Source organism: Triturus cristatus, chromosome 8 (assembly GCF_964204655.1).
Source record: "Triturus cristatus chromosome 8, aTriCri1.1, whole genome shotgun sequence".
NCBI lineage: Eukaryota > Metazoa > Chordata > Amphibia > Caudata > Salamandridae > Triturus > Triturus cristatus.
The window spans coordinates 935735363-935748216 of NC_140591.1; the positions used below are offsets into that span (position 1 = coordinate 935735363).

Here is a 12854-nt window from a genome sequence, read left to right on the forward strand (position 1 = left end):
TACTGGCGACCGTGTTAAATATGAGCAGGCTGCCTTCAAGCACGAGCTTGAGGAGGCTGCCTTTCACAAAACCTGGCATGGATTGGGAATGGATAGCACTTTGCAAGTAGAACCCAAATGACTGTAAGTCAGTATATGCATGAAGGGGAGGGTCTGCATGCTTATTATGATACTGGAGAGCCCCACAGTTCAGCGTGACAATGCATAGCTGATGCGCTATGCCTATAATGCATGATAATGCATTTCAGTGCAATATGCGGAGCACCACACTGAAATGCGTTAGTCTATCACCTGATGCGTGGTACTTGACAGGACTGCCTTTCCGGTGTGATGACGTAAGGAACAGCTTTTCCACAGAGACCAATTATTGCCCTGTGGAGGAGAAAAGGTTGCTTGTGCAAAAGCATTATGTTGCATCACTAACTAATGCTGATCTTCCATGTAGTTAAAAAAATGCATAACTAAATTGTGTGCGGTTAGAGTATTGGAAAATCTATAACTGTTGTCAATTCTACACATTATTTTTGCATTCACTTTATTTTTTCATCCTTAGGCTGAAATGTTGTCTTAGCTCAAGTGCTCTGTCTCTAGATTCTCATGTCAGACGAGCATGCCAATATCTCTGAATCACATGTAGCTTATCTCATGGTGGGGAGAATTTTGAATAAAGCATGTGTATTCACGTGTTTCCATATCTGTAGGTCTCTTCACCATGAAGTTATCTATAAATGTAATCACTCTTGAGCCTTTCATGGTTGCATTAACATATATCTTTGACGAAATATTCCTGAATTTGATGCTAGTTCCTTATGGTTAAATAGATATTTATGAGGTGTATAACATTGGTTTTTTTTAAAGAAAATGTATGAACCTTATCTTAGGATAAGGACTCCAGATGCTCCATCTTATTTATATGTTAACTTAAAAAAATTGCAATCAACACACAAAAAATAAAATCGTTAAGTGTTTACTAAAATCCAACACGTCTTTCTCAACAGCTTACTGTAAAGTAGGTGTGGGCATATGCTATGATATCAGATTTGCTGAGCTCGCTCAAATTTATACCAAAAAAGGTAAGAATCCTGGCTTTAAACTGAACATAATTTAAGTAATGGGAGGTGCTGTGTATGGAGGAATGCTGCACTTTTGCTCATTTATTGTACATAGGATTTTCTACCAGAAGGTAGCTACATGAAAATTCAGACGGTAGCTTACATGAATGCAAAAGTTTCATTTTTTTATCTTTGTTAAAAAAAAGTTGAAGAATTTACTAGTAAAATTATAGACAAACAATGGGGTGGCAGAATAGACAGGTAGAAACTGATAGATTTGTTTGAGGTGGGTTTGCAGAAGTTTCGAAAAATATCAGTAGTTTGTGGAAGCATTGCTGTGATTATGCACGCAGTTAACGAGGCATGTTCTTAACAGCAGGTTGTATACACTAAAATAATTCGAAAATTAAAATTGTAGATTGACCTTGATTGGCAGATTTTGAGTCAGAGGTTGGTTAGTGCATAGACAGGAGAGAGGAATGAGGTAAAATTTAAAATAAATATTGTACCGATATCCAAATAGAGGAAACTTTGTAGGAAGGTAGGATCCTTCTAGCATGGCTATCCCCACTTTTTGCATGGTGTCAGTGTGTTTCTGACTAGTCTGACTGGGATCTTTCTAATCAGGACACCAGTCACTGTGCTTTCTCCGTAAACTGACCATGGTAAGTACTCCTGCACATCCACAATTGGCTGCTGGTTTACCATTGTAAGTCCCTAGAATAGAGTACTGAGGTAACCAGGGCATAGGTACTCCAGGGGTCTCCCATGGGCTGCAGCATGTATTGTGCCACCCATTGAAGGCCACTTAAACTGTGACTACAGAACTACCATTACAGGCTGTATGTGTTGGTGCTTTCACCTCTCACAACAGATATGTTTCCTTATATCTGCGGTTACTACACTTCAGAACTATAAGTCACCCCTATGGCAGGCTCTTTAGTCCTGAGGGCAAGGTACTTGGTTATAAGTTTATGGGTGCCCCTGCATTCGTAGGACACCCCTGAAAATCCCAGAGTCGATTCTCCAGGCTTTGTAAGTGTGGTCAGCTATTTTAATACATATAGTGGACATCCGTCAGTACGAGATGTCTAACTATATAGTGGCTGCACCGAACCCAGTCATGCTTGGCATCAAACATGTTGGACTCATACCCCAACACAGATTCCAGTGTTGGAAGTATGATCCCAATGTACTGGGGGGCTCCCTTTGAGTACCCCCCTATATTACTGGTAACAGCCTTTCAGGGTCTGAGAGCAAGCTAGTGCTGCTACCGACCACAGACACAATTTTACCCTCCTGCTGCTTAGCCAAGCTTGAACTGGGGAAGGTACAACAATAGGTTTCCTGTCATAAGGAGGTATGACTACATCCCCTACAGGACTTAGTGTATCGGTATTGCCAGCACCACCAGACTGCTTTGAAGGGCACATTTGGTGCCCTCCTTGCATACTCCGGTTTGACCCAGTTCAGGGAGCCCCTGGCTCCCTCTCTGGTGCTTAACTGGACAAAGGACATAGGAGTATCTTCACCTCTGTCCGGCCCCTCCTCTGGGAAGGACTCCTGAGTCGTTCCAACACTTTCCCTAGGGTACTTAAGAGCATACCTGTGGGTGGTTCCTTAGATTCATAGTGGGACAAGACTCAAGCCTGAAACCATGTCACTCTTGGACCGTCTGGATATTTGGACTTGGCTTGGCTTCACCTGGAACCGAGACTGCATCAAGGAAGACTACTGCTGCTCCTGGTCTCGCTGTTCTGCAAGTCGTCTTCGTCGTCTGTGTCTGTGCTTCTTCCAGAATCTTCACCAGACCCGTGGGCATCAAGGACACCCGAAGTAATCTCCCTTGGAGTGAAGGAGTCACTCCCCTGCATCTGCAGGCACCTCAACAAAGCTGACCCGTCCGCTGCTCCTGACGTCCCTCAGACTACGAAAGGCTCAGCCACACAGGTGGTGGTTCTGCAACTCCCTTGAGGCCTGACCTGTCCTTTCTGCACTTTTGAGGCCTGTAGGCCTCGTCGGAAAGGCTGGGAAGGAACCCCTGTGCAACACATTGACTTGCCATTGCCAAGGCTTGTTGGCTGCGCACTCCAGAGATCTTCAGGCTACAAGAAGCTCCTGCCTCCAGCATCTCTTCCTGCCAAGTACAGCATCCTCACCACATCCGCTGCACCGTGGGCCTTCCTTCTTGGTGAGCTGCTCGAGGTCCTCTTGCGACTCCTGTGCTTTTGGCCTGTGGGTCCTCCTCAGGGTCTTTTCCTGCTTCAGTAGGCTCCCCTGCTTGCTTGGGTCTGCTCCAACTCTCCTGCTTGTGGTGAGTCCCTTGGACCTTGCTGGTCCTAAAGCTGTTCCTTCTTTATTCTCCATGCCAGTTGCAGCTACCAAGGCATGTTGGTGCTCCCGCGGGACACAGACCTCCTGGTCATCGACATCCAACGTGGGACAGCTCATGTACATCTCCTGGTCTTCCTCAGCATCACCTGGTCCTCACAGCTGCAGCGACAAGGTCACAGTCCACTCATCTGAACCGTCTGACATCGATGGGCTTTGCTCTTCTGTGCCTCCTGGTCACTCTAGAGTGGCATAGACTCTGTCCCCTCTGCTTGCAGGTTCTTCACTTTCATAATCCACCCTTGGATTCCACCATACTTCTTCAACTTCTTTTCCAGAGGCACTTTTCTCCAAGTCTTCCATTGTTGTCTATGAAGGTTTCCGATGTCTCTTCGCCCCTATGCACCTGGCTTCCCTGGGGTAGGTAACATGGTCTCCGGGGCATCCACGGTTGGGGTGGCTCTCCAATCTTACATCCTCCCAGGGAATTCTTTGGGGTCCTCTGGGAAGGGTCTTTATGCAAAACTGCAACCGCGACTTCTCCATTGACTTCCATTGGACACGCAGCTGTGTTCCCACTCTCCACACAGCCTCCATGGGGTTTCTAGGCGCTTACCTTGGGTGGTTTCTGGTGTCCCCGGCTCCTCTGGGTCTTCTAGCCCAAGTCCCGTCATTTCCTGCAGTTCACATTCCACTTTCTTAATATATGGTTTGGTCTCCCCCTGGAGACCACTGTATTTTGTGCTACTTACCTTATTGCAATTGAAGTGTGTTTGTGTTGATATCTCTGGGTAGGAGAAATACCAATGTGTTAGTGAGTGTTGTGAAATAGATAAACATATTTTCATATACACACTGTGTGGTTCTTTTTCATTTAACCTACACTACATGATTAAACTGGTAAAAAAAGCTGCTTAACACTCCAAGATAAGCCTGAATGCTGCTCTCCACAGCTGCTACTTTGAGATCTTTCTATGGTTATCAAAGACCACTAAAACCGCCTAAAGGGTTTCCTGGATTAGTGCAAGGTGCATCACTTAAATATGTGTGCACCATATACCAAGCCAGCCTCCTATACACTACAACTGGAGTTCTGTATCTAAAATGTTTTTTACCTTTGACCTCAAAGTTTTCCTAGGCAGAAATATGTCGGCTCTGTAAGGTAGGAGAAATGCTTAGAACCAGACCACGTGAAGCAGAGTGACCTTTCTTGGTTTCTCAATAATGTAAATTGCTTTATAGGGATTGTTACATGTGCAGACGGATTATATTTTTAGCACAGTCTGAAGCCAGCATGGATCCTTTGTAAGTTAGTTTAGGTGACTTCTTTGTACATTAATCTAGGCAGTTGGCCAACAATCATTTCAGTCATTCTCTGCAGAATGTTGAGCATGAAACATTTCGGTCTGCCTGTTGAAAGGTGATGAAGCCACTATACCCTTTCACATCACTGGGGACTCGGGACACAACATAGTCATCAGTGTTCCCTCATAGGAGTTAGACCATCTCTCCTCTCCTTGTTTCCTCAGCATATCAGAATCATGACTGGCCAAAGCAGGTCTCATTGTACAGAATACATCATCCCAGGCTCACCAGGGCACAGCAAAGATGAATTTCTGATGGATACATCTGCCTGTGGATTCCTCACCTTTTGAATTACCCCCGTGCGCAGCATTCCACAGAAACTTTTCTTAGCTCTCCCACATTGATGAGGATGTCACAATGGAATGGCTCCACATGCGACTCCGCGTGACGTCATTGGAGACAAAAAAAGACCTCGTTGGCGTACTGAAGTCAGTTCCCTTTTTTTGCGTGCAGTCGACGTGTAACGTTTTTTTCCAGGGTTCTCCATTTCTGAGAGTTTCTTTGTTGCAAGTCTTCGGATTTTTGTAGCAGTGACCAAGGCTACGCAGAGGAAATCCAGATTCAAGTCATGCAGGTAATGTGAAGGTCAGATGTCTATTACTAACCCTCATGATGACTGTTTGTGGTGTCTCTTGTCGGACCACGACATTGGGTAGTGTCCGTCATGCAGGCACATGGACCCCAAGGCTTTAAAGGAGAGGGAAGGGGGGCGTGGCCAAGATGGCGGAGTAGACGGACGTCTTCCCTGTCGGCTCCTGCTCCGTGGAGCCCCTAGCCTCGGTTTCTGCGCTGCATCTCCCCCCACGCAGCGAGAGGACCTGTAGCGGAAGCTGCGGAGCACCAGGGCCGGCCGGTGCGCAGCTTACAGCCCCCGGGAAGACCCGGTAAAGGGCGAAAACGCGGACAGAGCAGAGGCGCCGCGAGGAGGCGGGGCATCGCGCCGAGCATGACGTGACTGCCGTCGGCCGGCACATCACGCGAGAGACCCGGAGCGCCGGAGAGGCCTGCGGACGCGCTGCGGCGAGACGCGGCCCCCTGCCTTTACTGACCCAGGGGACGGACAGCGACCCAGCGACCGACGGAGGCGGGCCCTGGCCCAGTAAACGGTTGGACTCCTTCGCAGGTAGCGGCGAGGGGTGGCAGCGCGGCGGATCCCCCCCAGAGGCCCCGGGGGGACAGGTGCAGCCCTAGCACACACGGACGTCGGCGCTGGGCCCCCGCTAAGGCGACTGGGTGACACAGGGGTGGGGAGCGCCCTCTCCCACCCGGAAGATAACGGAACTGGCCCCGGTACACGGAGGCAGCGGCCCTCGGCAGAAGAACCAGCGAATGGTGGGGAGCGCCGCTGCGGAGACAAGGTGGGCCAGTGTGGAGAGTGGGGGGCAGGACCTTGAAGGGCCCCGACAGAGAGCCGGCTGCCCAGGACATAAGTGAGTGGGCCCTGCGGGCGGAGACGGGAAGGCTGTGCATTCGGGGCGGCCAACGGCCCAGCTGGAGAGGCGACAGAGAGACGGTCTCCCCTCACGCCCATCTGCGGAGTTTCTCTCTTGGAGCCCTTGTGGCGGTGCAGGAGGGCGACTGGGGTCCGCAGGCCCCTGTCCGCAGCAGGGAGGGACAGAGCGGAGAGTACTGCGGCCCAACGGCACCGGCATCGGCGCAGCTGCGCCGTCGGATGCGGAGGTAGGGGTGCCCGCCGTGGGAAAGTTCGGAAGGAGTGGCAGGAGCGCGACGCGGGACGGCCTTCACGCCGGTGGTGCGGGTGGCCCCGCGGGAGAGCCGGAACCAGCGCCGAGGGGAGGCGGGAGTTGCACCCGTTGCGCCACGGGGCCGGAGACTGCAGGAGGTGGACCAGTGGCTGTGTGGGTCCGGGAGCGGCCGTGCCCCAGCGACCATGGCTGGCAACAAGGGAGGGAGGAAGGGGGAGCGTACCCTTCCGGAACTACTTGGACGACAGCAGCACCGGGCGGATCGGGGGCAGCAGTCCCCTGGTACCTCAGGAGGGGCGCTGGACACGGAGAACCTCCCCTCACCAGGTCCTTTATGGAGTCTCTCTTCAGCACCCTTCGGGAGGATTTCCAAACTCTGAAGAGTGAAGTGGCAGGTGAGGTGCGGGTGATGCGCCGGGAGGTGGATGGCCTGGGAGAGCGGGTGGCCGCGGTGGAGGACGCCGGTAGCAGAAGAGACGAGGAAGTTGAACAACTGCAACAGGAAGTGCTGCGCCTCCGGGACCAGCAAATTGACCTCCAGGCACACGCTGAGGACCTTGAAAATAGGTCTAGACGGAACAACATTAGGGTCCGCGGACTTCCTTCCTTGGCCGAGGGGGCAGACGTCGCAGGATGTATGCAAGCCCTGTTCCGTGAGATATTGGGGGAAGCGGATGGGTTCCCTATACGGATCGACCGAGCGCATAGAGTGGGACCCCAACGAAGCGCGTCGGCGCGGCCCCCGGACATTCTGGCTTTCCTCCCGGATTTCCCACTCAAGGAGCGCATCATGACAGAGGCGCGGAAGCGGCAACCTCTGACTTTCCGAGGCCATCCGGTGGCCCTCTACCAGGACCTGTCAGCTATCACGCTGCAGAAGCGTAAAACGTTCAAGGTGGCTACGGACTTTCTCAGGACACATGAAACGCCCTATACCTGGGGGCACCCCTTTCGACTCATTTTCCGCTGGAATGGTACGATGCACCAACTGCGCTCCCTGCAGGAGACTTGTGGGGTCCTGGGAATCGAGGTGCCGGAGGCCGAGGGGGCCGCGCAGAGGCGGGGGCACCCCCGGGAGGATGGATGGCGGAGGGTCTCGGGGCGTCGGCCCCGTGGACGAACTGCACGCCCGGACTCGCCCACCATCAGGGCCGGCATGGACGATGCGGTAATGGAAGTGGCCGGGACCATAGGCATCAGCGACGTCGCATTGACTGCGTGAGCCAGCTCCGGGGGGAGATTACCACAGCCTTTATTTGCTATGCAGGTTTGGGGGCCGGGCGGGGCGGGGGCGGGCGGGGAGGAAGTGGTGGCTGGACGTTCACTAGTATACCTCACCGAAGACCTGCTTCCCAGGGAGCAGGACTTGGACATTGAAGTTTCGGGACTTGGGGGGGACAAGTGTGGGGCTGTTTGCATGTTATCAAAGGAGGATTGGGCGGGGGACCGGGGAGTTTGGAGTGGGGCTTGGGGGACTGGGAGGGGGGGTTGGGGTTGTTTTGGGGTGGTGGGGTGCGGGGGGGGGGTCGGGGGAGTTGGGTGTGGGTGTGGGGGTGGGAGTTGTCCAGTGCGCTATGTCCGGAGCTGTTGCTTGGCCTGTGTTTCTCAACTTTGTCGTGCTTTGTGCCGATAAGGAGGCGCACGAGGAGGTGGATTGTGGGGTTGGGGGGTGTGGGGGGGGAGACCTGGTCACATTGGGGCTGGTGATTGGTATTAGGCCGCGCAGCGCAGGGGGGAGCGGCTTTGCATACTGTCTTTGGGAGACTGACTGGCGGTTTGAGTGGGGGGGAGTGTGCCTGCTCACTATGATTGCCACGCAGGACGCTAGCGCCTTTCTACAGATTTCTTACTATGCCTCCTCATACCTTTAAGATCGTGACCCTGAATGTCAGGGGTCTGAACAATCCAGTTAAGCGGCGAGTGGTGCTTTCCTTGTTAGAAAACACCCGGGCGGACATATGCCTTCTTCAGGAAACCCACCTGTTACCACAGGATACACATAGGCTACGCTCTTGTAAATTCCCGACGCAGTTTTTCTCTTCCGGTATTGCCAAGACAGCTGGGGTGGCGATTCTAGTGGCTCGACATTTCCGGGGGGAACACATCCACAAACTAGCAGAGATAAAAGGGAGGCTGTTGGCACATAGGTTTCAGGTGGGGGGCATTCCATTCACGATAGGCTCCCTTTATAGCCCCAATGATAGACAGGAGCGGTTCTTGCAGTCTGCGGTGGAGGAGATTTCGGCCTCGCCGGATAGGCATGTCATCCTAGGGGGCGACCTTAACATGGTCTTTGATTCGGTGGTCGACCGATCGGTGCAGCGTTCCCCGCAAGTTGGGGAATTTTCAGCCGACTGTAAGGCTAGACTTGCGGAGGTGGACCTTCGGGACCTCTGGCGCCAGAAGCACCCCGTGGCCAGGGATTACTCCTACTACTCCCATGCGCACAAGACATATGCGAGGCTTGACCATTTTCTGGTCACCTCCCCGGTGCAGGCCCTGGCGTCCGCTGTGGACATGGAGGTTATTTTCTTGTCGGATCATGCCCCTGTTGAGGCCTCCTTTTGCTTGCCGCCGTCTGCCGCCCCAGAGAGGGTCTGGCACCTTCGGGATACTCTACTACACAGGAAAGCGGTAACGGACCGTATTGGGCGGGTACTTAGGGAATATCTGGCACACAATGATAACACAGATACCACCAGAGCCACTCAGTGGGCAGCTCTGAAGGCGGTCCTCCGCGGGGAGTTCTTGTCAATCTCCGCGGCCGAAAATAGGGAGCGCAAGCTAAAGAGGGATGAGCTTACTGACAGAGTTCGTGAGCTGGAACTGATCCACCGCAGGACGTGGGCTCCGAGGATTTGGCGGCAGCTCAAAAAAGCGAGGAAATTTCTTGCTGCCTTGGATGTGGACCGGGCGGAATATGTGGCCCTCCGATTGCGCCACGCTTTTTATACTGGGGGGGACCGCTGTAGCAAGCTCTTGGCCAATAGACTCCGGGCCACCCGGCAGAGCCAGTCGGTGAAGGAACTCTCTGACCCCACGGGCGGTGCAGTAACAGATGACGCATGCATCTCGGCCGTGTTTCGAGGGTTTTACGGGAGCCTCTACACGGGTGACCCGACGGATGTACCGGCTATGACCTCCTATCTGGACTCGGTCACTCTGCCTGCCCTGGACCCTGTACAGGCGGACCACCTGGACAGGGCCATTAGCATAGAGGAAGTGGTGACGGCCATTGCCAGACTCAAGCACGGCAAAGCGCCGGGCCCGATGGCTACTCGGCACTCTTCTATAAGACATTCTGCGGGTCGTTAGCCCCCATCCTCACCCGCCTCTTCAACTCCTTTGTGAAACCCGGTGCCATATCACCTGACCTCTTGAGGGCTTCCATCACGGTCATCCCCAAACTGGGGAAAGACCCTAAGCACTGTGGTTCTTATTGGCCGATCTCTCTCCTGAATGTCGACCTGAAACTCTATACTGGAATTTTGGCACGCCGCCTGGCGCTTCATCTGCCCGACCTTGTCGACCCGGATCAGGCGGGCTTCGTTCTGGGGCGGCAGACGGTGGATAATACGAAGCGAGTGGTCCACCTGCTGGAAAAGGCTTCCCGGATCCCGGGTGAGAGGATGATGCTCACGGTGGACGCGGAAAAGGCGTTCGACTGGGTGCATTGGCCCTTCCTGGAACAAGTGCTGGTGAAGGCGGGTATAGGGGAGCGGTTCCGTACCATGATCCTTAACTGCTATAGGGAGCCCTCGGCAGTGGTCCGGGTTAACTGCCACACCTCTGCGGCCTTCCCCATTGAGAGAGGTACCAGGCAGGGCTGCCCGCTTTCGCCCCTGCTCTTTGCTCTCTACATGGAGCCGTTTGCTCAACGGGTGCGGACGCGGCCGGTGGTGGAGGGGATACGGATGGGAGGCTTTACCCATGCGATCAGCATCTACGCTGATGATGTCATCTTTACATTGGCTACACCCCGGACATCGCTTCCAGCCTGTATGGAAGAATTGGCGGCGTTCGGCGCGGTCTCGGGCTTCAAAGTAAATATGGGGAAGTCGGTGGCTTTGGATATCTCCCTGGCGACGGACACGAAGGCATATTTGCAGGACAGGTTCCCGTTACTTTGGTCCTCAGAGGCGATACCTTATTTGGGGATTCAGATCGCCCCTACGTTGTCCGCTATGGTTTCGGCCAATTACTCGGCCTTGGGTACCAAGATCAAGAGCGAGCTAGGCCGCTGGAATCGCCGCATTCCTGCCTGGTTAGGTAGGATTGCTGCCGTCAAGATGACGATCCTGCCGCAGGTACTCTACTTATTCAGGGCCCTGCCGCTGCCGCCGCCTAAGGGGTGGATACAGCAGCTACAGTCGGACGTGGCCCGGTTTATTTGGCAGGGGAAAAAGCCTAGGCTACGTAGGACCCTCTCCCTTTTGTCCCCTGACGCTGGGGGCCTAGGTATTCCCGACTTCCGTAAATACTTTCAGGCGGCGCAGTTGAGGTACCTGGTCGAATGGTGCAGGTGGGAGTCGGATAAGCATTGGCTTTTCCAGGACCAAGCGGTGGCTGGGCGACCTCTGCAGGAGATACCGTTCCTACACCGGTCCCACCGGCCTAGGAACCTTTACGCCTCCTTCGTTACTAGGGTACCTCTGCGGGTCTGGGATGCGACCTACCTTAGATATGGCCTCACCACGTTTCCCTCGCCGCTTTCGCCGCTAGTGGACAATCCGGCCTTCACTCCTGGGATGGAGAGGGGAGCCTTCACGCATTGGCGGCAGGCGGGCTGTAGAGCATTATATCACCTGTATGGCCCCGAGGGGGTCATCCCGTTCACACAATTTCGGCTGGACTTCTCATTCTCCGAAACGGAGAGACACCATTATATGCAGGTTCGGCACTGGGCCCTTCAACCACAGGTGAGGGATGTGGCGGATAGGAGGCTCTTACCGTGTGAGAGATGGCAGGTGTCCCGTACATCGGACTCGAAGCTAATCTCGGACCTGTATAAGTTTCTGCAATTACCTTCAACGCATTTCCACAATCCAGGGAGGGTTCGATGGGAGCGGGAGCTTGGGAGGACACTGAGCCACAAGGACTGGGACCACATATCTTACAGGGCGCGCCACTCAGCATACCATATGGGCCTCACTGACACTTTCACTAAAGTGTCCACGTACTGGTATTATACGCCTGAGCGGATTCATGAGTTCGATCATAGTAAGACAGATACATGATGGCGAGGGTGCGGACAACTGGGAACGCTCACGCACATTCTCTGGGACTGTCCCCTCTTAACTGCCTACTGGAAGGAAGTGCTGGATGACATTGATTTGCGTTTAGGCATAGAGCTCCCGCGCTTCCCGGCCTATACCCTGCTAGGACTCCCAAATGAGCTAATGTATCCCCTTAAGTCCAGAAGAGGCAGGCAGATCGCCATTGCACTCGGCTCTGCAGTTCAGAATATCTTGATATACTGGCGTACAGACACAGTCCCCGCGATAACGGGCTGGCTCCATAGACTATGGCACGTGCTGGGGATGGAGAAATTGTCTTTGGTGGTGGCTGGGGATGTAACGCAATTTAATGAACTGTGGCAACCATTCCACTCTCTGCTGCTCACAGAGTTTCGGGAGCTCACCTGTCCGAGGTACCTTCGCCTCCTGCGGCTTACGAGTCCGCCAGCGCCGGATCAGTGAGTGGGTCGCGACCCTCCTCCCCAATTACCTATAGCTTTGGGAGATGGGCTGCACGTTAGTAGCGCACTGGACGGTGGGTGGGGTGGGTGGGGGGGGAGTTAGGGGGGGCATTGGGACGTTTGGGGGGGCGGGGAACGCTTGTATTGAAATGTACTGTCAGGCCGAACTTTTGCCTCTTTTCATTTGCCGATCCTGTATTGTTGTATGTGAGTTCGGATGTGACACACTGACTGAATAAAATACTTTAAACATAAAGGAGAGGGAAGCCAAATTGTTCATGGCCAAAGCCAAGAAGCAAAAAAGGGGTCGGAGAAGGTCGAGGTCCTGATCCAAGTCACCGACTCTGCATACCTCGAAGTTGTCGAGGAAGCATAAGATGAAGCGGCACCATTTGTCCCGGTGTTGTTATTCGAAAGATGAGACGCCAACGTCGGTGTCTCCGGCTCCTTGGCGTCATTGGAAGGACAAAGCCTGTCCGTCTCCTTCCCCTGAGGTGTCTCCAGCCCCGTCTCCGGCTCCAAGAGTGGTGACTCCGCCGGCGCCAAGAGTAGCAACACCTCTACTGGTGCCGTCCACTCCATCTCTGGCTCCAGGGTCTCCGGCACCACAACAAGAGCCAAATGTGACACCTCCTCTAGCGTTCTAGGAGCCTGCTATACCGATCCAGGGTATCCTGCCTTACCGACTCCGGATATGGATCC

The 12854-nt window shown here is 53.7% G+C and overlaps 1 protein-coding gene across 4 annotated transcripts in view; it reads left to right on the forward strand.

The window, feature by feature from the left end:
* The window catches only part of NIT2 (nitrilase family member 2), a 409012-nt gene that overhangs the window by 250324 nt on the left and 145834 nt on the right, over positions 1–12854 (forward strand). For 2 of the 4 annotated variants that reach the window (XM_085622465.1, XM_085622464.1), the window contains exon 6: positions 999–1073. The exons of the other annotated variants lie outside the window; for them this stretch is intronic. In XM_085622465.1, the coding sequence (XP_085478591.1) occupies positions 999–1073 (75 nt within the window). The remainder of the gene's footprint in view (positions 1–998; positions 1074–12854) is intronic. 4 annotated transcript variants of the gene reach the window in all.